A 22703-nucleotide genomic window follows, 5' to 3' on the forward strand; every position below is an offset into this window, starting at 1 on the left:
TATTTTATTTTTATATTTTATTAAATCAATTAAAGCCTACCACTTTTAAAATATACATAAATTTCTATATTCAATTATATTTATTTGTTTAATAAAAAAAAATAAACCTCGTATACAATCAATACAAGAAGAAAAAAGTGAACCACAAAATTCATCTTTCCAAAAAAATAACAACGAAACCCCAAAATCGACTAAAAGAAAATTTCAAAATCAACCCTTCATTCAACATTTTATTTTCAAATTGAAAAAATTTAGTCACTATAATACACATGGTTATTATAGATTTAGTGTTTATGATTAGTGGTGATTATTGTCTTTACTTAGAAAAAGTCACAAATTAATGATTTTTTTTACAAAGCTAATATTGCTACAAATTATCCATCATGGAATAACATTATCATAAATGTTGAACACAACATAAATATTCTCCATCCAAAGATGATTTATTGCACATGAAAAGTGATGTTATTAAAAAAACCAAAAATCACTTGTATTAATCAATGTTGGTAATTAGTTATTATTTATAACATTTATTTTATTTTATTTTCTCTTAAAAAAATTACAAAGTTATTTAAAGTTATAACTTTAAAACAAGAATAATTTGATTATAAAACATTTAAAATTATCATAATTTGAAGTGCTACAATGATAATTATTATTTGTATTTATAGCATATAATTAATAAAAATTTAATACTGATAATAAATACTTTAAAAAATTTAAATAATAAAAGTATCATATAAAATAAAAAGAATAATTTATGAAAAAATTGTTTTGATAAAAAATATTGTAACAAGTTATTAATTTTCCACGTTAGTTAGGATAATGTGATCATTATAAAAATAATGATCTTAGGTAACTAGTGTAGTATACTTAGGATCATGTCATTAATAATATACCACATTAGTTAATTTCATTGAAATATTAAACATAAACTAAAATCAGAATAAAAGAAATAAACTGATTTTGTAAATAAGAGAAAGAATAAAGCAATTAGGAACCAATTGATGAAACATGTAAGACCAATATTATCACTTGATGGTGACAGCATAAGACTTAAAAATATAGTTAAAAAACCGTACCCTAGTGCGGCGCCTCCTCCTCCTTCCTCTCCGTTTGAGTGAGGCATTTCATCGAACATCATAGCGGCACTTACTTCCTCTCTAAACACCGAAAACGAGCACGCACACATTCACTGTCCGTGTGAAGCATTTCGTCGAACACCATCGTTTCCCTTCCTTCAATTCTCTTCCAACACTATAAGCTAACACTGTCTGTGTGTTTGTGTGAGGCATTTCATCGAACATGTCGTCGGCGAAGTGGCGCGCCTTGCAGCACCGCCACCGCTACACCTACACCGCCGTGGTTTTCCCTCCGTCGTTCCTCTCCTCCATTTCCCTTCTCCTCTCCAACCCTCTTGTCTCCCCCTTCCACTCCTCCCTCCTCCACTTCACCTCCCTCTCTTCCACCCTCTCCCAACTCTCCCATGCCAAAAACCTCGCCTCCACCTTCCTCCACCTCCTCCAATCCCATCCTCCCTCCGAACCTCAATCCTCTCTTGACTTTGCCTGCGAACTCTACCTCCACCTCATCTTCCTCGAAAACTCCCAACCCCTCCACAAAACCCTCCTTTCCCCCCTTGGCAAACCCACGCCGTTCCGCTCCATCCTCGCCACCTCTTTCAACACTCTCCTCCACAACAACCACGCCTTCCCGCGCTTCGCCGTCTCCCGCGCCGCGCTCTCCGTCCTCGGCATGCCCAAGCTCGACTACCTCGCCGCAGTAGTGGAAGATTGCGCTGTCCTTGTGGCCTCCGACGCCGTGAATAGTCTAAGCGGCGTTGTTTCGGAGACGGAGAGGCCTTCGCCTGTTGTCATGGAACAGTGCCAGGAGGCTCTGTCTTGTTTGTATTACTTGCTGCAGAAGTTTCCTTCTAAGTTTCGCGAAAGTGAGGGTGGTGTTGTCATGGAAGGGATTGTGAGTGTTGTGTTGAGTGTTTTGAGTTCAACTGCGTTTTCGAGGGACTGTCTCGTGGCGGCTGGTGTGGCTCTGTGTGCTGCTTTTCAAGTTTGTGTGAGTAAGGAAGAGCTTGGTTCGGTGTTGATTCGAGGGGTGTTTAATAATAGCTTGCAGGGTTTGGATTTGAGTGGTGGTGATGGTGACATTGGCGACGTCAGGGATGTGATTGGGAGGATTCCTTGTAAGGGGGATTTGTATTTAGGGATTTGTGGCCTTTCTGCGTTGAGTAGGCTTTGTTTGATAAGAGGGGTTCTCACTGCGGTTTCTAGGGACTTGCTTAATGCTCATTTTAGTGGTGTGGGTGGTATTAAGACTGTGTTGTATGATGGGGTCTTGCCTGAGCTGTGTAGGTTCTGTGAGAATCCTGTTGATAGTCACTTCAATTTTCATGCGCTTACGGTGATGCAGATTTGTTTGCAGCAGATTAAGGCGTCGTTGTTGGCGGGTTTAACTGATTTTTCCGGGGAGTATGAGCCAATTCCAGAGGAAATGGGGGTGCGGGTACTTAGGATTATTTGGAATAACTTGGAGGATCCTCTGAGTCAAACAGTGAAGCAGGTGCATCTCATTTTTGACCTTTTTCTCGACATTCAGTCTTCACTCTGTAAGGGTGGGGGGAGAATAAAGGAGTTTTTGGTGAAGATTGGAACGGATCTTCTTTCGATGGGGTCGCGGTGTAAGGGGAGGTATATTCCCTTGGCATTGCTGACGAAGAGATTGGGAGCGAGGAAAATGTTGGAAATGACTCCAGATCTGTTGTTTGAGACAACTCAGGCATATGTTGATGATGATGTCTGCTGTGCTGTCACATCGTTTCTGAAGTGCTTCCTTGAGTGTTTGCGTGACGAGTTCTGGGAGAGTGATGGGATTGAAGGTGGATACGCTCTCTATAGAGGGCATTGTATTCCCCCCGTTCTTTATGGGCTAGGTTCTGGATTATCGAAACTTCGCACCAATTTAAATACTTATGCCTTGCCAGTTTTACTGGAAGTGGATGTGGACAGTATATTTCCCATGCTTAGTTTCATCTCGGTTGGGCCGAGTGGGGATGAGAACAGACTACAATATACAGAGGTTGTTTCCATGGACATGGAAGTGAATCTTGAACAGAGAATTGCAATTCTAGTTTCATTACTGAAGGTATCTCGGTCACTTGCATTGGTTGAAGGAGACATTGACTGGGCAGAAGATCCTTCAGCGAATGAAAAAGAGCCTGGGCTGGGAATTGAAAGCCATGCTATTGTTTGCATTAAGGGAATAAATGTTAGGATCCATTTTCAGTGGCTAGTAAATGCATTGACTCATGTGGACGAGTCCCTGCGTGTAGATGCTGCTGAGTCTCTTTTCTTAAACCCTAAGACAGCTAGTTTGCCTTCTCATCTAGAACTCACACTAATGAAAGAAGCTGTGCCTCTGAATATGAGGTGTTGCTTCTCGGCTTTTCAGATGAAGTGGAGCAGCTTGTTTCGTAAGTTCTTCTCTAGGGTTCGAACAGCCCTGGAGAGACAATTCAAGCAAGGAAACTGGAACCCTCTTGACCATACTAAAGGTAATGAAGTTTATCCTTCTAAAGGAAATGATAAGGAATCAACAATCAAAAGAGCCGATGATCTTTTTCACTTTATGAGGTGGTTGAGTGGCTTCTTATTTTTCTCGTGCTATCCTTCTGCACCTTACAAGAGGAAAATAATGGCGATGGATCTCGTATTGATTATGATAAATGTCTGGTCTATTAAGTCATCAATTAGTGAGGAGTTTAATAGTTCTTTGTCAGTAAGTGACCTTTATCCTTACAACAAGGGGATGACTTCATCTGATTCAACTCTATTGTTAGTTGGGTCAATTGTTGATAGTTGGGACAGGTTGAGAGAGAATTCATTTCACATATTACTCCATTTTCCTAGTCCACTACCTGGAATTTCTAATGAAGACACGCTGAAGAAGCTAATTGCTTCGTCAGTGCAATTAGTTTGCAGTCCACGTGTAAGGGAAAGTGATGCTGGAGCTCTATCCCTCCGACTTATATTTAAGAAGTACGTGCTGGAGCTAGGTTGGTTGATTGAAGATTCATTAAATGTTGTCCATTTAAGCTCAAAGTCTGAATTGGCAAATGAAGTTAGCAAGTCCAATAAATCCAGAAATCCTGTAATAATATATTTGAAATCAATGATTGATTGGCTGGATGCTGCTGTAAGAGATGGGGAACAAGATCTTTCTAAAGCATGCAAGAACAGCTTTGTCCATGGTGTATTACTTGCTTTGCGTTATACTTTTGAGGAACTGGATTGGAATTCTGATGGCTTATCGTCTAGCATCTTGGAGCTGAGATATTTGTTGGAAAGACTTCTAGATCTTGTAGTTAGGATAACTTCATTGGCACTATGGGTGGTTTCTGCAGATGCTTGGCATTTGCCTGAAGACATGGATGAGATGCTTGATGAGGATAATCTTTTGATGGAGATACCATATGATGAGCATATGCCTTCATCTGAATGTGAGAATAATAATTCAAAACCTTCCCATGATGATGACCGATCATCAGAACAGATAGTCATGGTTGGTTGCTGGCTGGCTATGAAAGAGGTACTTTACCTGCACAGTGTCTAAGAACTGTTAAAGCATTGGAATATAGTAGGATATTTTCTCTTCAAAAGGGTAGAAAGACTAAAGATTTCAATTTATGATTCATTATTTCTTCACTGTAAATTTGCGCGCCTATAACTTATAACTGTAGAAATTATACCAATAAAATATATTATAGCGTATTAGTTATTTCAGTGGTAAATGGAGTCTAAGTGGTTCAGCATATGTAATGGTATTATTAAGTCTACATATTTTTTTCTAGTTCCTAATGTTTCACCATGTTTTCTTCCTAAGGTGAGCCTTCTTCTGGGGACTATTATAAGAAAGGTGCCATTGCCAAGGAATGCTTCTTCAGATTTATCTGAGTTAGAAGGGCATTCTGTTGACTTTTCGTCTGATTCTGTGCTTGACATGGAACAACTTAAAACAATAGGGAATCACTTTTTAGAAGTTCTCTTAAAGATGAAGCATAATGGTGCGATTGATAAGACGAGGGCTGGATTCACAGCTCTTTGCAATCGACTACTTTGTTCTAATGACTCAAGGTATGGATTTTGTTTCTCTGTTTTTGTTTCTATGAAATGAATGGTGGATAATGCATATTAACAAATAAATTTAATACACAAGGATAAGAGAGAAGAAAAGGAATACTCAATACCAAGACTACATATGTATACTGTGGAAATTATGTGATACAATTAGTCAATTACAAAATACAGAAAACTAACCCCTATTTATGCTGGCATTATAGTTATCTATCCTTGATAGAATTATCAATAGCTGATCCCAAAAATGCTATAATAAGGTAATAACTGATGGCAGGATGACTGTTTTACTGAAGATTGTAGATACAAGATAAACAATTTATTTACACATAAAGGCTTAAGAATAACAAAAATACCCAAAGTAAAGACATGTTCATATATTGGAAACTGTGAGGTGTAAAAAACACACTACAGATGGCATTTAGATTCAGAACACGGGAGTGAAAATAACTTTTATTGGAGTGAAAATAGCAGAAGTCCAATTAGTGGGAGGATAAAATATTATTTGATAGAATTAGAAAGCATTTGGCAAAGGACCATGATTAACTAAATAATGCATCACTGAAGTGAATCCATAAATATAATCCTTATCTCATGGAAGTCTACAGGCTATGGGATGCTCTTGATGAAAGTTTTTGTCTTTTTCCTTTGTAATATATTCCTAAATAATGCAAGGTACTGAGCTTGGAATTGAATCTGGGAAGTGGACCTGCAATGCTACATATCATGTTTGGTATACTGGGCTTTCAAAGATTAAAATTCTAATTCCCATTGACAATAGTAAGCCACTGACAAATAATTAAATAAAGCATTCTTGAATCTCCATCTAGACAGTTATAATTTTAGTTCTCCATAAAATAACATCTACATTTTGAAATTTTATTTTGGTATTCTTTTTAAAATTAGAATTATAATTCCCAATTAGTCGTAACAATTCAAGCAAATGAAAAATAATCAAATAAAGCATTCATTCTTTAATTCAAACCCATATAATTCTAACTCCAGATTTAATTCGGTGCTTTATATATTTTCGTGCTATTGTGCAATCTGTGTGATACTCTGGCGCATTTGATTGGAGTATAACTCTTGTACAGAGGAGATTTCATTGGATCTGCTATTCTTCAGTTTGTGCCATTGTCAGATAAAACTATGATGTGTGATAAATGAGTTGTCAAATTTTAGTTACGATCTTGTCACATGCTCACATACAACGTACTTGCTTATGAAATGAAGATCTTGGCTCTTATGTTCTCTTTTATACATAATACAAAGAGAAATATGTTTGATTTAAATAAGGAAGGTTTTGTCATTTGAACTTGGTCAAATGATATGTTTTTGCCATTTCTTAGATGTGTATCTTCCTTTTCAGACTTCATAGAATGACAGAGTCTTGGATGGAACAACTTATGCAAAGAACTGTGGCCAAAGGACAAGTAGTGGATGACTTGCTGAGAAGAAGTGCTGGAATACCTGCTGCATTTATTGCTCTGTTCCTCTCAGAGCCAGAAGGCACCCCGAAGAAGCTTCTCCCACGGGCATTAAGGTGGCTTATAGATGTAGGTAATGGGTCCATGCTGAATGAGATTAAAAGCAATAGCTTGAATGGTGACCCATGCAAGTCAAAGGATTCAGCACATGGAAATAATTCTACATGGGCAGCTGAAAGAAATGTCAATCTGACATCATCAAAGATCAGAGATGAAGGTGTCATTCCTACAGTACATGCATTTAATGTTCTAAGAGCTGCATTCAATGACTCTAACTTGGCTACTGATACATCTGGCTTCGCTGCCGAGGCTTTGATTTTGTCCATCCGCTCTTTCTCTTCACCGTACTGGGAGATTAGAAACAGTGCTTGTCTGGCTTATACTGCCCTGGTTCGTCGCATGGTTGGATTCCTCAATGTTCATAAGCGGGAATCAGCACGACGAGCAATAACTGGGCTTGAATTTTTTCATAGGTATGATATGACTGTTGGATCTACTTACTTTTTGCTATTAAAATCATGTGATGTGAGAAGAACACGTTTATGTTTTAATCCAGCAATTTTTTTGCCAAAATTTGGTTTATTGCTTCATGCAAGTATCCTGGAAGATTTCACGGTCTTCTAATATGGGTGCTGCTTGCAATACCCATGAATTATGTTAAGGTAGATAGATGCCTTGCAATTATAGTTTTTAATCGTGTGCTGTAGTGGTATGGCCTGTGGTCACCATTCACATTCTAGTGAAGCATTTTTTTATGTAGTGGGAGTCATGACTGCTATCTCATAATTCACAGCCATTGGGGCCCCTCTGTTGACAGAGGGAAAATCCCCGTTACTTGTCTTATGAGATGCTGGTCCTTTTTTTGGTATTTCTGTCTTTGAGAGATAGGGTCTCTGTTACGAGACCCACTCTGTGCCATGTGAAGTTAAGAATGAACATGAGACCAAACAGCTGTGCAAGAGAAGCAGACCTCCGTTTCCAGCAAACATGTCCATTTCTGGCAAATGACTAAAGGCTGTTTTATCTATTATCCAAGTTTTTTTACATTTACAATACACAAAGATGAGCCTGCATTGTCCTCGACACCAAATGCTGCTTAAAGTTATATTTAATTGATTATTATTATTCATTATACATATTTCTGATAACGGGACAAACTCAAGGCAACTCTATTAAGCTTTAAGATCCAGTAATTTAAGTGAGTTCAATTTCAGGGTACATACTTGGTTAGATTATCCGTATGATAGGCATTTTAAATCATAGATAATACATGTTAGGTCTACAGTTATGCTACCATAGTTAAAATATAACACTATTTTTTCATCTATGTAAACTTTTTTTTTATTTTGTTAAGCTCGTACAAAAGTTTGATTATTAATATTATATACATGCATAGAAAGTATATTCAATTAAGAAGGTATTGAGATTGAATCCTCCGATGGAAGAATGAAAAGTAGACAACTAGATGAAATTTATTCCTTCAAAGTCTCGTGATCAAACATGTATTGTAAGTAAAATCTCTTTTTTACTTTAGGATGGAATTAATGAATTTGGGCAAAAGATGTATGTTAAAATACGTTGTGGTCCTGATAATTTTGATGATAAATCAGGCATTGATCTGAATTCTGGATAGCACTGTCTGTTACGAGTGTGTATATTCAGAGATAGTGTGAACAGTTACTGACGACTTTTATAATTTTTTTTGGACTTAGGTATCCGTCATTGCATTCATTTCTGTTTAATGAACTAGAAGTTGCGACAGAGTTTCTGGGTTGTGCATCTTCTGGAGATTTAGAGTCCATCCGTGGAAATAATCTGCATCCAAGCTTGTATCCAATTCTGATTCTCTTATCTAGGCTCAAGCCTTCATCAATTGCTGGTGAGACAGGAGATGAGCTAGACCCTTTCCTTTTCATGCCTTGGATTAGAAGGTGCTCAACTCAAAGCAATTTACGAGTTCGTGTTCTTGCATCTAGAGCTCTAACAAGTATAGTATCAAATGAGAAATTGCCTCCAGTTCTTCACAATATTATATTCGAGTTGCCCTGTGTAGATAAACTGATCAAATCAGATAGTTTTCCTATTTCCTTCAACTTCATTCATGGAATTCTCTTGCAGTTGAGCGCTTTACTGGATATAAATTTTCGGAATCTTGCTGATAACTCAAAGAAAGATCATATCATTGGTGAGTTGATTCAAATTCTTCTACTGCGGTCATGGATTGCAAGGCCCACTCATTGCCCATGCCCTATCCTTAATGAAACATTCTTAAGAGTTCTGGATCAAATGCTCAATATGGCAAGAACATGCCAGATCTCGAAACATTTCCGTTCCATTTCCAAGCTGCTATTGGAGCTGTCAACAGAATGCTTGGATTTAGAATCACATAGCCTGTCATATTATGATCCAACCATTGCCAAACTTCGTGAGCAAGCAGCCATTTCATATTTTGGATGTTTTTTTCATGCACCTATGGATGAGGAAGAGATAATCAATATGAGACAAAGACATGTTCTTCCTAGTTTAGAATCATTTCCTGAAGATGAAATGGAGAATACATCTCTTGGTCTTTTGGATAGGTTGATTTGCTGCTTGTCAGACTCATCATATGAAGTTCGACTTGCAACACTGAAGTGGTTGCTGAAGTTCCTGAAAGCATCTGAGCCTTGTGGTAAGGTCCATGATCTATTCCGTAATGACATCAGGGCTGTTCACCTCTGGGCAAAAACTAACCTTCATGGAACCTTGGTGAACATTTTGGCATCAGAGAAGCACCACAGATGTACAAATTACATTCTGAAGATTATTGTAGCTTGGAATTTGCTGCAGTTTGAAAAGGCTAGTCAAGACAAGTGCACCGGTACAAGTTATGTTGGTGAAATGGACTTTGACGCCGCATTGCAATTTTGGAATGAATTAGTTTCCTTGTACAAGCAAGCAAGACATGCGAAGACCCAGCAGTCCCTTGTTCGCTGTCTGGGAGTATGCATCAAGAGAATTACAATGTTGTTTGCAAGTTCTATTCTACCAAATGACGCAATAGAGTTTTCAGTATGTGGTGAAATACATGAGGAAATGCTAGTTAGGTTGTTTGATTGCATTGTTTTTTTCTGTAACATGATTAAACAATGTAGTTCATCATCCGAACCGGCAAGTATGCGCTATGCAGCAGCTGAATCCTTGATAGCATCTGGTTTGCTTGAGCAGGCTGGGCTCATTGGTTCATTTGTTTCGAATAAGCAGATTCCCTTGGGCACTTCATCTTTTTTTGTGAGAAATGAAGCTATGAACTCGTATGCTCATCAAGTACTAGATGTATGGTTCACATGCATTAAGCTTTTGGAAGATGAAGATGACTCTGTTAGATTGAGGCTTTCCTCAGATGTTCAGAAGTGTTTTACTACAGGAAAAACTAGGAGCAACCATACTCCTGGATTGGTTCCAATCCAAGTAGATAGAGTGATAAGACTCTGTTTTGACCATCTCTCTTCCATTTTTGGCCACTGGATTGATTATTTCGATTATCTTTGTCAGTGGGTATTACGTGCTGAAAGCTGTGTAGCACCCCAAGGAGATCTTGTGAGACGGGTTTTCGACAAGGAGATTGACAATCATTATGAAGAGAAGCTGTTGATCAGTCAAATTTGTTGCTCCAATATGGAAAAGCTACCTATTTTGAAGTCCTGGGCTGACAAAGATGAATTCAGGAGCTATTTACATGAATGGAGAGCTAGATTTTCCCATCAACTAGTGTCATATGCTGAAGACCATATTGGGAAACATGAAGGGAATGATTGGATAGGAGGCGTGGGTAACCATAAAGATGCATTTTTACCCTTATATGCAAATTTACTCGGTTTCAATGCTCTTTCTAACTGCATTTTCCTTGCATGTAGCAATAATGACGCCAAACTGCTACTATCTGATGTAGTTGTTCTTGGAAGAGCCATCAATCCATTTCTTAGAAACCCTTTGATTTCTAACCTATTTAAGTTAGTTGTAGAATCACATGAGAAAATGGCCGGTGATGTTGCTTACGGCTTTCTTCCTGAGATGCGAAATTGCTCCATCTGGGATAGTTTTAACCCTTATTTTCTTCTTAATTAGGATTTGTATACTAGCTGTAGTAGTTTCACATGAAGGTAGTTTATGGGAGCTTTTAGCAAATTTTGAAACTTCTATAGAACTTTCCCAGCGATGATGTGTATACAACAATTTTGTAATTTGAATCCAATTTTGTAAAGGATTTTGTTTGACATGCTCATTTTTCCCCAGGCCATAAACTATGTTCCATAACTTACTGTTTTAGCATTTACCAAAATATATTTGTCTGTCTCTAATGTCCCTTGCATCAATTATCTTTTTTTTCTATCAAAAACACTCTTAATTAAAAGAAATTGTATTGGAAAATAAATAGAAATGAGAAGTCCTAATGATAAATACATTTATGATAAATTATATTATAACTTAAGAACAAGTTTATTACTATAAATTAAGTCAACCGGTTACTTTAACTATTTTAGAGTTTAGGGTTAAAGAAATAATTGGAATCACACTTCTAATGGACACAAATCAATTTCTTCTGGGTCAGTTTTATATTACCCAAAATGCATTTGGCTAAAACTTGTATACCACAAAAAAGGATAAACCAATAAAAATCTCGATGAAATCCTAACTCAGCATAACGAAATTAGTGAAGTTATCATGTTTTTTTTGCACCCTTGAACAAGACTTATGATTGACCCATTTGTCCATAGTTAAGCTTCACAAATCAGAATTTGTCGACTCCATTTTCACACACCTCATGATTTCGTGAACTTGAAAATCCGTAAATCTGTGTTACTTATAATCTCTTCTATTTGCACTCCATCTCATAGCAATACTCACTGTTCACTCACTTCGATTTTCTGATACGGGTGAAATGGATTGTTATCGAGATCAAGTGTGACAATTTCAAACTTCAATGGTAAAAAAATGATTTAAAATTTTTATAAAATGCCAAAATAAGTACAACAGAGTAACTATTTTGCACTAGAAAAAAATACAATTCTTATTTTGATCAAAAGGTCAACTTTTCATATTCATTTCAGGAAATTCCTATATCATTAAACTTATAAGGCACTTATCACGGAGAAAATAAAACCCAAAGATCCATTCCCAACGGAAGAGAGAATATTAGAAGAACTACCTCTAGGGTCATGACAATATAGCTAGTTTCTTTTAATTATCAAGCTGTAAGGAATTTCCATGACGATCCCTGAAAAACAAAAAAGTAACTTGTATGAGGTAACACTGATCATGGGATAGATAAGTAGATGACAGAAAAAAAAAAAAAGGAACAATAGAGCATATAAAAAGCAATGAATTATGAACACACAATTAAAAAACGGTGAGGTAAAAACAGAAGAAGCCTTATATGCTTAGACGGTAAAAACAGAAGAAGTTTGCAGCAAAAGAAGAGATCTTTGCATTCAACATTTAGTGAAATTAAATAAAAACTTGGATGAAGAAGGTAGACAGATACATCCAGGGACACTTACTTGCTGTATAATTTTACAAGTGATTGTGGCCTTGAATAATCCATTCCCTTTTTTGCAGTTTGTAATTGAACTGCACTCCCTGTTTCTAGTTGCCTTTCATTTTTTTCAGTTTTTTGTTTGCCTTTATTCCTTGGCTCAGGTTTCCAGTTAGCTTTGACAAGAGATTCACCCAGTAAGTGGGCAACTTCTGAAGCCATTGCCTCTACTTTCTTCACATAAGGAAATGTTTCCTCATCAAATTGGTTCGACAACCACAAGTACATAGATAATACTTGATGCCTAGTCTCAAGGTCTAGGAGTTCAGCATCATTTCGAGCAGAACATTTTGGCATGCCCATAGCTATATTTACGGGGATCTTCTGACCAAGTGATGTTGCATATCTAAGTAAATGGTACATAGCTTTTGGTTCTCTAACATTGACAGGAGCAAAACAGAAGTTAAAACGATCTTCTAGAGATAATCCCTGGACCTTCTCTAACATATTAGCAATCTTCTTGATGTGACCATGTTGACACAAGAAGTATGACCCATCCAAACGGCAACTTTCACCAAATTTTCCTAATATCTGGCTGAATGTCAAATCCGGAAGTTGCCCAGCAAACAATTCAACCTGTTCATAATATGGAAACAGGCCTACCTTTTTCACATTATCAAAAGGTTGTTTCAAACACTCAATTAAGTAGTCCAAATCATCTAAATGCAAGGTTGTGGCAAGTCCATCAGGATACAGGCATCCTCTCCGGCCAGCTCTTCCTGCAATTTGCTTAACCTGTGATGCTGGAACAGGAACCATTTTGTCACCATTGTACTTTGAAAGGCTATTAAAAATCACCCTTCTAATGTTAAGGTTCAGGCCCATTCCAACTGCATCACTGGCCACCAGAACATCATATTCATTACTTTGATCGTTATACAAACTAGCCTGCTGTCTACGAGTTTCAGGCGGTAGAGCACCATATATCACACAACAACGGTGTTTAGTCTGCCTCTCAATTGCCAATTTAACCTCAAATATCTCTCTTCTAGAGAACGCAACTACACAATCCCCAGACCGAATATTTTCAAAATTTCCCAGCAGTGTCTTAGCTTCAACCACCAATGGTTTGAACCTCTCATAATTTTGTTCATACAACACATCCCCAGTGTCTTGACAGATCTTCTTGACAATATCCAAAACACTAGGATCACCACACAAATGTATCTCATCAGCCTTCAACCCAAGTAGAGCCCTAGTCCATGCATACCCCCTAAAAGGATCTGCCATCATCTGAATCTCATCAATAACGGCCACATCATACGGTTCCTGTGTCGATGCCATTTCCACTGTACATGCAACATGATTTGAAAACGGTACACGCTTTTTTTCCTGTCCGGTCAACAAGCTGCAATAAATCCCCTTTGCATTAACCTTGTCAAAAACTTCCATAGCCAACAACCTAAGTGGACTACAATAAATCCCTTTCTTCGCCTCCATAAACCGCTGCAATGCATTATACGTCTTGCCACTATTCGTCGGCCCACAATGATAAATAATCTTCCGTTTCATCGCTCGTGCAAATGGAAACCAAGTGTGTGGCTTCGTGAGGTCAGCCGACTCAACCATACTCCTGAACCTCTTTATCTCATCAGGAAAATTCTCCAAACAAAACTCCACAAATATGGGAAACAAAAACCTCACTGCCTCATCACTCGGCCCAAGATACACCAAGTACTTGGCAACATCAGCAGGGCACTTCTTCGTAACAAAGCTCTGGAACTTGTGTGCTGCTGTGGGGAAAAATGACAAACCAATGTAAATGGCAAGGGCTTGATTGGATGCCCAACCTGATTTGGCAAACCAAAGGCAAACTTCTCCCAGCACCTCAACCTCTGACCTATCCAGAGTTGCACCCCGTTTCACACTGCACATTTCGCCGTACAATTCGACAGGGTCACGTGATGCCACGTGAACAAATTCCTCACTCTTCTTCCCTAACTCATTGTCATTATCACTACCACTACCAATACTTCTACATTCTTCCAAAGAATCAACAATCTCTAAATTGCATTCATTACTACCGTCATTTGAAACACCACCATATTCAGAAAAACCATTAACACTACTACTACTAGCTTCATTTCCAAGCTCAAAATCAATGTTCTTACCACAATCTGCGTCGAACTCAACCGTCGGCGTCTCGCCGCCGCCGCCCTCGTCTCCGGTGGCGGAAAAAGGTCTTGTGGGGCGGAATATTTCGCCGGGAAGTCTCGAACTTTGGGAGAATCTTGGCCGAAGGACCGGGTTTGAGCAACGGGTCAAAATTGGGGAAACCGGGTTCTGAAAAGTGTGGAATTGGGAGTGGTTGAAAAGAAGAGCTTGAAGCTTTGAGAGGGTTCTCTTGCGTGTGCACAAGTGGAAGAAGCCTCTAGCCATTGGAATAGGTTCAACTGAGAGAATGAAAGAGGACACAGAAATGGGGCATTCAAATTAGGGTTTTTGTTTTGTTGTGTTTGGTTTTGTTTAATGGTGGGAATTAGAGGGAGAGAGAAAGGGTTGGATGAATTGAATTTGTGGATAATTAGGTTGTGGAAGTGTGTTTTGAGAGAATGAGAGGAATTTTAGGGAAGGCTTTGGTTAGGGATTTAGATGTTCAAGAAAATCTAGGGCTTCAATACAAGCTTCTAGTGGCTTTTATTTATTTATTTTTCATAATTTTAAGTAAAGTAAATGTTTTCATGGCACATAATTTGGTTCTTTAGTAGATTCTCAATTGTCTATGTACATAGAAAATTGATTCAATTGATTATCACTAAATCATGTTTTTACCCTCTAAAGCATTCTTAATTTGAATGCATTTTTAATTTGATTTGTGTTATGTTGAGGGTTTTGGGTTTTTATATCATGTAATATCTAAATTTCAGAACATAAATTCCACAATTTTTTTAAATACTTTTTTTCAATTCAAATTATAATTTCAATTTGACAATTTACCTTTTTTACTATTGTTTTTCAATCAAGATTAAGGATAACTTTTTCAGTATAAACTTTATAAATATTTTTTATACTTTTTCCCATCAAAATTTAAATTTTACTTCTATAATGTAGAAAATAAATATGTGTATCAACGGATTATATTATGAGATCAAAGTTTAAATTAATTGGAGAAAATCACATATAGAACATAATTATATAATTTTTTTTCTTTCTTTTTAAGTTGTGTTTGTTTTTAAGAATGGATAGTAAATGAGGATGGAAAGGCGATAATGAGTGTTGTTTGTATCCAATAATTCAAACTGAAATACGAGCATGGAAAAAAAGCAAGAAGAAGGTCTAAACTATGTGTTTTTTTATGTTTTTACCCCTTTACTTCTTAATTAATATGGGTGAGAGCACATATATTGCAAATTTCTTTGAGAAAAATTACATGTACATGCATCGAGAGCAGAGTTTTTATGAATTTTAAGCATGAAAATCGATTAAGAATGGTTGAGAATCAATTTTGTGAGAATAATTACAAGAATAATCTAATATCATATGTTTATAAAGGAACCATAATTAATTATGATTTTTTTTTCAAAGATAATCGATTTGCCATAATCGATTATGAACTGTTTTCTAAGGATAATCGATTACCATATTGTCATAATCGACGGTAAATTATTTTTTCAAGAATAATCGATTATCATATTTTCATAATCAATTATGAGTAATTTTTTAAAAAATAATCTATTATGTATATCAAATAATCAACTATGCATGTGTGTTTTAAATGGATAATCATAAATCCTAAACCTAAACTTTAATTCTAAAACCAAAACCAATCATAACCATGATTCTACCCCAACCATACACATAATCCTCACATTACCATAACCATACCCCTCATAACCCTAACCCTAACCTTAATTACGTAATTAATTTTTTATTTTCAAAATAAAATTAATTATTTATTCATAACCATTATTATCTTTCATGTTAATAATTCATACTTTTTGCAAAATATATTCTTACACGGAAAAAAAATCTTTTATTACTAATAACTAAAACTAACAACATATTAAAATTAATTTTTTTATATACAAACACAATTTTATAATCATATATTTTTATCCATTAAAATAAATACAATTTCAATATATCCTACACTATTCACAAACCATTTTTTATATTTTTTTACTCTATCTATTTTAATATAAAGAACCTAATTTTCTTTAATTTTTTTTCTTGGAACCATTTCTCATTTTTCTATCAAATCATTGCCCATCTGCCAAATCTAGTACCTAATCGAAACAAATGATTAAATATTGAACCGTAGATTCTATTGTTTCAGAAAACATAACATTAATATCTCAAACTCCGTAATCATCGAGCCACCCTTAACCCCTTATCCCTCTTCCTTTCCCTTCCCAAAAGTTCAGCTTCCAAGTTTGCGTTTTTTTTTCACTCCAATTTTCACACAAAATCAGAGAATGCAAGTTCTATCAGCGTGCAATTTGTGGTCAGTGGGAGTTCCAACCCACAGAAGAAGAAGAAGCTGTGTCCTCAGCCGCCGTCAGATTTGCTTTGATGGAATGTCCTCTGTTTGCTCTGACTCCAAACACTCCCCAAACGACGCCGTTTCACCAAGCAGGTTCGCCCCATTACGTTGTGTATCCCCATTGTTTTTGCAAACTGAGATTTCAGTAAAAATATTGTACTGGGTGTGGGCCTTTTGTGGTTGCATTTCAAAAGTTTGAGTCTTTGTGCAAGCTAGAGTGCGTTTTCATTTTCAAACTAAGGGCTGTTTGGTTTGGAAAAGCATTTTCTGCTTCCTGTTTTCAAAAGTTTGCATACGAAACAGTGAAAAAAAAAATACAAAAAAAAGTGTTATTAAAAGCTGATACGAGTTTTAAGGTAGTTACAGCAAAAGTCAATAAATTTATCATACAGGACGATTTGTGATTGCATGACAATATAATCTTACATTTAGGAGGGCATTATTCTTTTTCTCCTTCGTAATTAACAGTGAAAACAGAAAATGGGTCTTCAAAGTGGCAAGTCCTAAGATTTCAATAAGAAACTGCAATTGGGTGTGTGTCTTTTGTGGTTGCATTTGCAAAGTTTGAGCGTTTGTGCATCCAGGAGTGCGTTTTCGTTGTTGGTGTTGCTTGTTTTTGTGTGGGGTTGTGACTTTTATTGATGTGTGCATGTTTGATTGATTACACATGTAGCAGCACTGTGCAAGTTCAAGATGAAACATTGGATTTTGGCGCAATGCTGAGGGAGGTTGCTCTATCTCCAACACGGCGTGTGTTAGTGGCGAGTTTAACTATGTTTTCCTGTTTTTGTTCTTCAAGGTACTTGTCAGGTCCGCACGGTTCTGCTTTTGTGTTCAACTTGCTTGATTTGTTGTATATTCGTAAGTTCATGACTATTTCTATATATGTATGTCATGGTAAAATTCTTAGACTTTTGAAATGATTACTTTGAAGAACATACCCAAGGTGATTTCTAAGAATAGTTCCAAATCTTCATTATATTCTCTTCCTACTAATTCTCCTACTTTCTGGATAAAGAAATAATTGAATATTTTCTATATTTTCAGGACGTCAAATGCATTTTCTTTTGCATTCAATACTTTTAAAAAAAAAAAATATTATGAGGATTTATAGGAAGATATAATATTACCCAATTCTAATTATTTGATCATGCAATAATCTTTACGCCCATAGTGCATGACAATTAAACTATTAACAGGGTATTGCTAAAGTATTTTTATTTTTATATATGCTGGTGAGATGGATCACCTTTGGTTTGGTGTATTTGACTAGTAGTTTGTTACATGGACATGGAGCTGTGAGTTGCCAATGGTGGGATGAAGATATTCTGTAGTCAGAGAGAAAGAACTTTGAATCTTAACCTTTAATTTTATGAGTTCGTAGTTGTAATATGCATCAATTTTAAATTCATAACTGGTGAAGTGCAGTAATCGAATTCTAGCAGCGTGTTCTAATTCTATTTTCTTTCATTATAAACATATTGTTGTATTCTTTGATGCAAGTCTCTTTTAGTATTTACCAGCAAAGTTTATCTTCATGTCATAAATTGTAAATGTACAGCCCTAGCATTGGGAGATCCATCAGTAACACTTGAAGAAGTAACCCCTCCCGTGTTTTCTTCTGGGCCACTCTTTCCCATAGAGGTCAGCTTTCAACTATAGCCCCTCTTTTGTCTGTAGTGGCTGCATGGCACATTTTTTATATTCTTGTAGCAATAGTTAATTCCATTTCATTGTAATTGGCAGGATCGAATTGTCCAACTATTTGAAAGAAACACATATTCTGTTGTTAACATATTTGATGTGACATTACGTCCTCAGCTTAATATAACTGGTGTGGTTGAGGTAACTCAGTACTTAATCTATAATATCTCATGTTAAATCATTTGAAGGTCTTATCAAGGACTCTATTTTCTGATTATTATATTGTGTCTATCTAATAAGCATGATAGGGTTTTTAATTGTCCTACGGTAGAGTATCAAACAGTTTAATTTGTTTTGTTTTTGTATCTATACTACCAGATTCCTGAAGGAAATGGTTCTGGAGTAGTGTGGGATGAGGAGGGCCACATTGTGACAAATTATCATGGTGAGAATCAGTGGGGAAACAGTTTCTATGTTATGTCTGGCTTCAATCTTTAAAACAAAACACACATTTAGCTTTGGTTCTCTTCAATAAGATTTTGTTGAGCTCTCCGAGGGAATGGGCATAAGGTTTCTTGTAGGCCTTTCTCCTGTATTTGATTTGAAATGTGTATTCAGTATTTGTTGAATTTTGTTTTGTGCTTTAAAATATCTTTTGATTTATCTCCTCTTTGCTCCTTTCTTAGAAATATTTATCTCCATTTTTACCTAATGTACTTGATGTGCTCTGATGGAATGCTTTGTACTTTGCACTTGTTAATTTGTATGCATATTTTCCCAACCTTAGTGTATTCAGTAGGCTTTCCAGACCAGGTGCTGACTTGTGTGTGATTGTTACAATCTTGTATTATTCAGTAATTGGCAATGCCCTTTCAAGAAACCCGAAGGCTGGTGAGGTGGTTGCTCGAGTTAATATTCTAGCATCAGAAGGGTGAGAGGCTCAAGTAGAATTTTTTTTCTTTGCATATATTGCCAAATTTCTGTTTGAAACTAACCAACATATGTAATTCTGATTTCTACACTTTCTATCTATTATTAAGGTTACAAAAGAATTTTGAAGGAATACTCATTGGAGCTGACCGTTTAAAGGATCTTGCTGTCTTGAAGGCATGATCTCCTTTTTACTTTCTGAATTTTTTTCTTCTGTGAATCAATTGCCTGATTTCAATAAGCAATATACTTAACATCTCTGTTTCACTTTATAACATTTTGCTTCCAAGTTGGATATCCTTTTGTTGTTGCTGTGGTTCCTAGTAACAGGTCAGGCCTTATGCATGTTAGTTTCTGTTTTAGTTTTATAATAATCTATTTCATCAAAAGGATTAAAATCATCATTCAAAGTCTAAGGGTTTATCTTCTTCTTTAGTTCATTCATGGTACTTGTTCATTAAAATAATGGTGGCTAAAAGTTTCTTTCTTTGTTATTTAAAAATAGTACTCATGATGTGTTTGTATGTATATGCAATCTACCTCCTTGTATTCAGATTGAAGCTATTGAACCGCAAGACTGATGACTGTCTAAATCACATCTTTTTATTAATCTCTCATTTAGATAGTTAATAAAATTGTGCATGCATGTATCATCACATGACAAGATCTTAACAAATCTACAAATACAGGTAGATGCCCCTAAAGATATTTTAAGGCCTATCAAGGTGGGACAATCATCGTCTCTAAAAGTTGGGCAGCAATGTTTGGCAATTGGAAATCCATTTGGTTTTGATCACACCCTCACAGCTGGGATTATAAGTGGACTTAACCGAGACATCTTTAGTCAAACTGGGGTAACAATTGGTGGTGGTGTTCAAACTGATGCAGCAATAAATCCTGGGAACAGGTTACACTAGGATCCTTTCCGTATATGAGCTAGAATAGTTCCCTTCCTTCAGTTTGGTGCAGTTCACTTGGTCAAAATGTTTTTTTCATGATTGGTATTGAGTGTTAACTGGCTGTTAATATCAAATGCTGCATTTCTTACTTTTCCTATGATGCTTACAGCGGAGGTCCCCTTCTTGATTCGAAAGGAAGCTTAATTGGGATTAATACTGCAATATTTACTCAGACAGGCAAGTTATTTAACCATCACAATCAGAAGGAATTGGACCACGTTACTGAGCATTGTATGAAAATTATAGCTGAGAAAATCTTTTGGATTCACTTGTCAAAAAATTTCTACCACTTTTTCCTTGATTACATTGTTGATCCATTCACTTTACTTTGCATGGTGAAATGACTGTTTAAGCTGCAAGTTCTAGTTGCTCTTATTAGTTTTGCATGCTTCATGTTTTTGCCTTTCTTTTCTTGCTATTGCAGGAACATCGGCTGGTGTAGGATTTGCGATCCCATCTTCAACTGTATTGCGAATTATTCCACAGCTCATTCGGTTTGGAAAAGTAAGTGTTTCATGGAACCAAAATATGCAGAAAGAATCTAGACAAATCTTTAGCTTTGCTGTGATATCGGTTAGGTATCATTATGCAGCTTGATATCTTAGCTAGACTGACACCTCAAGTAATAACAATCATCTGCCATGACATGCTGTGATATCTTTAATATGACAAGGTTTCATGGTTGATGGTCCTTTTATGTTTTAATGCGGAAAAACACATTGTTTTTCTAGATTTTATAGAGAGAGGAAAAACTTAGTTGTTTGTTTGGAAAGAAAACACAAGGAAACAACTGTTGTTAGTTCTACATTATGTTTTTTAATCATATTTCTATATATAATATTTGTTTTTACATTTTAGCTGCAGAATTTGTAAGATTTATATATTTATGACTATATTTACATTTGGTTTCATAATTTGTGATTCAAGGTTGTTAGAGGTGGTTTAAATGTGGATATTGCGCCGGACTTAATTGCAAACCAACTTAATGTTCGAAATGGAGCTCTTGTTCTTCTGGTAAATCCACAAGATTCTCTTGTTATGCTGTAATTAAACTTTACCTTTACATCATTCTTTGACTCTCTTGAACATGTTCCTCAGGTTCCTGCAAATAGTCTTGCTGCCAAAGCTGGGTTAAATCCCACCACAAGGGGATTTGCTGGAAATATAGTCCTTGGAGATATCATTGTTGCTGTTGACAATAAGCCTGTGAGTCCTCTTTTAAAAGCAAAATATTCTTAGAATTATTTATGAATAGGTATAGTCTATCTATAGATCGTTTTTGTTAACATATGGGTTTTGGTATAATTTTTCATGTTTTTTTTGTATTTTTTTTAATAATACTTTTTTTTCACGTGATGGTAGATGATTGAGATGTCAGTCTAACTGAGATGTCAAGTTGCATAGTGATGTTTAACACAAAAACTTTTATAAAAAAAAATGCCAAAATATTCATTTCATATTGTCAACCTTTATTTTGTGGACATAACTAAGATATACACTTTCATCAAGTGTTTTTTCTATTCTCTCTAATCAGAATTAGAGTTTCACTTCAGCAATTTATATAGGAGGCATGCATTAATTTGATAAGAAATTTGGTGCATCCTTGGCAGGTCAAGAGCAAAGCAGAGTTGTTGAAAGCATTGGATGACTATAATGTAGGGGATAAAGTGGTCTTGATGATTCAGAGGGGCAGTGAAAAGTTGGAGCTGCCTGTGGTACTTGAGGAACAAAGTTCTTGAAATGGTTTATATGCATTGATGTGTTATAAACCAACAAATGTATTATATATGCAGACAATATTATGTTGTACATTTAACAAAAAAGGAAAAGAAAAGTAATTCATCTGTGCAATCAGGGTCTTATAATAGAAGTGTGGCATAAATAATTTGCATGGTTTTCAAAATACTTCACTCTTGAATTTGGTCTCTTGCATTATAGGTTTGACAATGGTGTTCTATGATGAACTAGTAGAAAGTTCAGAGAAAAAAGCCAAAATGATGTACATTCTACAACTCATTTTTCACTGATTTATATCTACATAATCTTTTATTCTATTCATTCTGGTCAAAGTTATTGAATAATGGTCTTTGTATCTTTTATGTAAATAGATTATGTATATAATTAATCCTTGACTTGGTAATTATGAATTAAGGCACTTGAGTTTAACTAGTGCTAACCTATTTTTACTCTACCTAGCATGGAATCCAAGTCCTCTTAAGGACAATATTATTTTGTTTTGGTGGAGCTGTATGATAATTTTAATTAGAATAAATTACATTGTTATCTAAGAGATTTGGTGAAATTGTACAACTTCTATTTTTCTCTCCTACACTAAGCTTTAATTATTTGAAAAATATTACACTTGCACTATTTACATATTATTACTTAAACTTTCTTTAATTGTTTGGAAAGCATTCCACCATTTCCTTATAAAAACTTAGTACAAAATGTAAGGACTGGTCAATTGAGACTTAATCA

General features: G+C 35.9%; 3 protein-coding genes across 3 annotated transcripts; 2 read left to right on the forward strand and 1 right to left on the reverse strand.

The window, feature by feature from the left end:
* Positions 1-1003: 1003 nt before the first annotated feature.
* On the forward strand, positions 1004-10917 carry LOC137836892 (uncharacterized). The gene is made up of 4 exons (XM_068645671.1): positions 1004-4602; positions 4897-5147; positions 6517-7107; positions 8347-10917. Exons 1-4 carry the CDS (start codon positions 1306-1308, stop codon positions 10739-10741), a joined length of 6534 nt encoding a protein of 2177 aa, XP_068501772.1. The 5' UTR covers positions 1004-1305; the 3' UTR covers positions 10742-10917.
* A 681-nt stretch (positions 10918-11598) lies between these two features.
* On the reverse strand, positions 11599-14828 carry LOC137836893 (DExH-box ATP-dependent RNA helicase DExH18, mitochondrial). The gene is made up of 2 exons (XM_068645672.1): positions 12175-14828; positions 11599-11891 (listed from the first exon to the last, which is right to left on the reverse strand). Exons 1-2 carry the CDS (start codon positions 14586-14588, stop codon positions 11855-11857), a joined length of 2451 nt encoding a protein of 816 aa, XP_068501773.1. The 5' UTR covers positions 14589-14828; the 3' UTR covers positions 11599-11854.
* A 1530-nt stretch (positions 14829-16358) lies between these two features.
* LOC137836894 (protease Do-like 8, chloroplastic) lies at positions 16359-22076 on the forward strand. Its single transcript, XM_068645673.1, has 13 exons — positions 16359-16785; positions 17369-17502; positions 18254-18336; positions 18439-18537; positions 18715-18781; positions 19192-19267; positions 19377-19443; positions 19956-20173; positions 20335-20402; positions 20650-20729; positions 21153-21239; positions 21324-21431; positions 21836-22076. Exons 1-13 carry the CDS (start codon positions 16625-16627, stop codon positions 21962-21964), a joined length of 1377 nt encoding a protein of 458 aa, XP_068501774.1. The 5' UTR covers positions 16359-16624; the 3' UTR covers positions 21965-22076.
* The last annotated feature ends 627 nt before the right edge of the window (positions 22077-22703 follow it).

Source organism: Phaseolus vulgaris, chromosome 4 (genome assembly GCF_000499845.2).
Source record: "Phaseolus vulgaris cultivar G19833 chromosome 4, P. vulgaris v2.0, whole genome shotgun sequence".
In the NCBI taxonomy this organism is placed as follows: domain Eukaryota; kingdom Viridiplantae; phylum Streptophyta; class Magnoliopsida; order Fabales; family Fabaceae; genus Phaseolus; species Phaseolus vulgaris.

Excerpts from the sequence above, each read along its gene's own strand:
- LOC137836892 (XM_068645671.1), top strand. The coding sequence starts at position 1,306 with ATGTCGTCGGCGAAGTGGCGCGCCTTGCAGCACCGCCACCGCTACACC. Across the intron at positions 4,603-4,896 it reads GCTGGCTGGCTATGAAAGAG|GTGAGCCTTCTTCTGGGGAC; the intron begins GTACTTTACCTG and ends TTTCTTCCTAAG. Across the intron at positions 5,148-6,516 it reads CTTTGTTCTAATGACTCAAG|ACTTCATAGAATGACAGAGT; the intron begins GTATGGATTTTG and ends CTTCCTTTTCAG.
- LOC137836893 (XM_068645672.1), bottom strand. The coding sequence starts at position 14,588 with ATGGCTAGAGGCTTCTTCCACTTGTGCACACGCAAGAGAACCCTCTCA. Across the intron at positions 11,892-12,174 it reads CTTGTAAAATTATACAGCAA|GGATCGTCATGGAAATTCCT; the intron begins GTAAGTGTCCCT and ends TTTGTTTTTCAG.
- LOC137836894 (XM_068645673.1), top strand. The coding sequence starts at position 16,625 with ATGCAAGTTCTATCAGCGTGCAATTTGTGGTCAGTGGGAGTTCCAACC. Across the intron at positions 19,268-19,376 it reads AATATTCTAGCATCAGAAGG|GTTACAAAAGAATTTTGAAG; the intron begins GTGAGAGGCTCA and ends TCTATTATTAAG. Across the intron at positions 20,174-20,334 it reads GCAATAAATCCTGGGAACAG|CGGAGGTCCCCTTCTTGATT; the intron begins GTTACACTAGGA and ends TGATGCTTACAG.